The 2,815-nt window shown below is 39.0% G+C and overlaps 1 protein-coding gene across 1 annotated transcript; it reads right to left on the bottom strand.

The window, feature by feature from the left end:
* Positions 1–626: 626 nt before the first annotated feature.
* On the bottom strand, positions 627–2,582 carry LOC131638429 (uncharacterized). Its single transcript, XM_058908997.1, has 4 exons — positions 2,498–2,582; positions 2,134–2,288; positions 1,495–2,019; positions 627–1,367 (listed from the first exon to the last, which is right to left on the bottom strand). The coding sequence occupies exons 1-4, from the start codon at positions 2,580–2,582 to the stop codon at positions 627–629; spliced, it is 1,506 nt and encodes a 501-aa protein (XP_058764980.1).
* Between the last annotated feature and the right edge of the window lie 233 nt (positions 2,583–2,815).

Here is a 2,815-nt window from a genome sequence, read left to right on the forward strand (position 1 = left end):
AACTTGAATTTAAAATTCTACCGGTTATCCATTAACTAAAGAAAATAACAATATTTTTTTATAGACAAAGTTAATTATATTAATTAGATGATGTGAGTACTAGGGGTACTCACTACCCAATACAGAGTCAGATAGATTACAAAAGCAATTACACATTTTTAAGCACTTCCAAAGGTGCTTGTAACCAAGAGAAAAAAGGAATAAAACGTCGTCTTTTTGACCCAATCGTAAGCCAAATCCAAGAAACCGTTTTAATAGTCACAAAAACATCATCTAAAACAATTCCAATGTTATTGAAGATGAGGTTGTTTCTTGAATTCTATAGCGACCACACCGTAGCTAGCCAAATAAGACACAGTTTCTTTTTTTTTATCCTTCCATGAAGCGCCTGAATGAAGTGAGAAAGATGTTCTACCACTGTCAGCCCCCCCCCCCCCCACCATATGGATATCCAGCCAAAGAAGAATGTTGTCCCATACTGTTTTTGAAAATGGACAGAGAAAGAAAAGATGAACAATATTTTCATGATCAGTCAAACAAAATCTGCACAATTTGTCTTCCTCATTATGAATAATCTTCCGCTTAAGCAGCTGATCTTTCGTCAGCAATCTGTTTAACACGAACCTCTAACCAAACACCTTAATTCGTGAAGGGACCTCAGAGCACCAAAATCTGTTAATGGCCTTAAGAATGGTTGATTCTACAATAGCTTCTAAGTTATATTCCCGTAAACAAGATGAACAACTTTTAACCGTAAAGTTACCGTCTGAATTTTTCGACCATTTTAGCATATCCTCCACACCTTCCTTGGGCCGAACCCCTCCTAGAAGTTCCAGTAGTTCAAGAGCCTCCATCATCGCTCCCGGATTTTCCATCAAGACATTTGAGTCCACTTGAAAATTCCACAACCAAACCAGCCCCACGCGAACGCCCATCTCCATAATGCTACCCTGCGGCTTCCTGGATAGACTAAACAACAGAGGAAACCGATTTTTTAAAGGAGCCCCTCCAAACCATCTTCCAAACCAGAACATTATATTTTTTCCATCGCCCAGTTTGAAGCTTATATTACCTGCAAAACAATCAAGGCCATTAGTTTTTGACATGCTTGCCGCCATCATATCTTTCCACCATATGGAGTCAGTCTTTCTCAACTTAAAATCCACACCCAATAACACAGCTTTTTGTACATCACCATATCTTGATTCAAGAATATTCTTCCACAAAGATGACCCCTCTTTCAAAATCCTCCACTTCCATTTGGATAACAGTGCGTTATTAAAATGATCGATATGTTTGATACCCAAACCTCCTTCCGCTTTAGGTTTACATATGTTATGCCAACTAACCCAATTAACACCTTTTATCTACACTCCCTCCCCATAGAAAATGACTTTGAATACAGATAATTTCTTTTATGATTTTCACGGGAGCTTTGTAAAAAGACATCGTGTAAATCGGAATGCTAGAAAGGATTGCGTTAAGAAGAGTTACTCTGCCACCAATGGATAAAGATCTTGACTTCCAACAAGACAACTTATTCTTCAAACCATTCAACACCAACTTCCACGAGTCACCTATCCTAGGATTTAGCCCCACTTGAATGCCGAGAAACTTAAATGGAAGCTTCTCCCTACTGCAGCCCAAGAAATGAGATGCTGTTTCCAGAAAACTCTCCGCCACATTCACACCCATCACCTTGCTCTTATGGAAATTCACCTTTAAACCCAATATCAGTTCGAAGCCCTTGAAAATTGATTTAATACTCCATAAATTCTGCCAACTCCCTTGCTCAACAATTACCGTATCATCAGCAAACTGGGGGATCTTCACATCAACATTGTTACTTATGCTATAACCCACAAAACTTCCAGATGTTGTAGCTGAATTAAAAAGCACAGCCAGCCCTTCCACCACCAAGGTAAATAGAAAGGGTGACAAGGGATCTCCTTGTCTTAATCCCCTTTCAACCACAAAATCTTTCGTCGGGCAACCATTTACCAAAATCGATAACGAACTCTAGAAGATACAAGCTTCCATCCACTTGCGCCAATTCACACCAAATCCAAATTTATCAAACAGAGATCTCGAAATCTGCCAACTGACACAATCGTACGCTTGCTAAAAATCCACCTTGAAAACAAAACACTCCCTCTTTTGCCTTTTCGCATGATCCACAATTTCATTAAGAGCCAAAACCCCATCTAAAATTTGTCTGCCAGGAACAAAAGCAGATTGTGTTGGGGAAATAATGTTCTCCAATACCTTCTTTAATCTATTCGCCAATACTTTTGAGACAATTTATTATAAGCATCCAATTAAACAAATGGGGCGATATTCCTTTAAGCTCTGAGGATTAGAATTTTTGGGATCAGAGCAATAAAAGAGGCAGAGATTGCCTTAGGAAGAGAAGCAAATTTATGGAACTCCAAAACGAATTTGAAAATATCCTTCTGTAAGCAATTCCAACATTCTTGGATAAATTTTAGATTGAAACCGTCAGGGCCTGGGCTTTTGTCCCCGTCTGAATCCCAAACAGCAGCTCTAATCTCCTCACTCGAAAACTCTACTTCCAGCGACATTGATTACTCCTATGTTAATCTCTTGAATCCATCATTGATCAAAACTGGTCTACTAAGCATAGGTTCCTTGAATCTTCCTTCAATCACTAACAGCACTTCGTTGCGAATCCCACACACATCTTCAATCAACACCCCATTCTCATCCCATACAGCCACTATATTTTCCTTCTTCTTTCTTTAATCGCTTGATGAAAATATCTGGTGTTTAAATCTCCCTCCTTCAGCCACTTTTG

The sequence above is a fragment of the Vicia villosa genome, unplaced genomic scaffold (genome assembly GCF_029867415.1).
Source record: "Vicia villosa cultivar HV-30 ecotype Madison, WI unplaced genomic scaffold, Vvil1.0 ctg.002312F_1_1, whole genome shotgun sequence".
Classification (NCBI taxonomy): Eukaryota; Viridiplantae; Streptophyta; class Magnoliopsida; order Fabales; family Fabaceae; genus Vicia; species Vicia villosa.

Bases quoted from the DNA above. Each gene is read 5' to 3' on its own strand.
- LOC131638429 (XM_058908997.1), bottom strand. From the start codon at position 2,582: ATGTCGCTGGAAGTAGAGTTTTCGAGTGAGGAGATTAGAGCTGCTGTT. The intron at 2,289-2,497 runs GTTTCAATCTAA...TTGTCTCAAAAG, and splicing joins CAAAAGCCCAGGCCCTGACG to TATTGGCGAATAGATTAAAG. The intron at 2,020-2,133 runs GTGGATTTTTAG...TGTATCTTCTAG, and splicing joins GGGAGTGTTTTGTTTTCAAG to AGTTCGTTATCGATTTTGGT.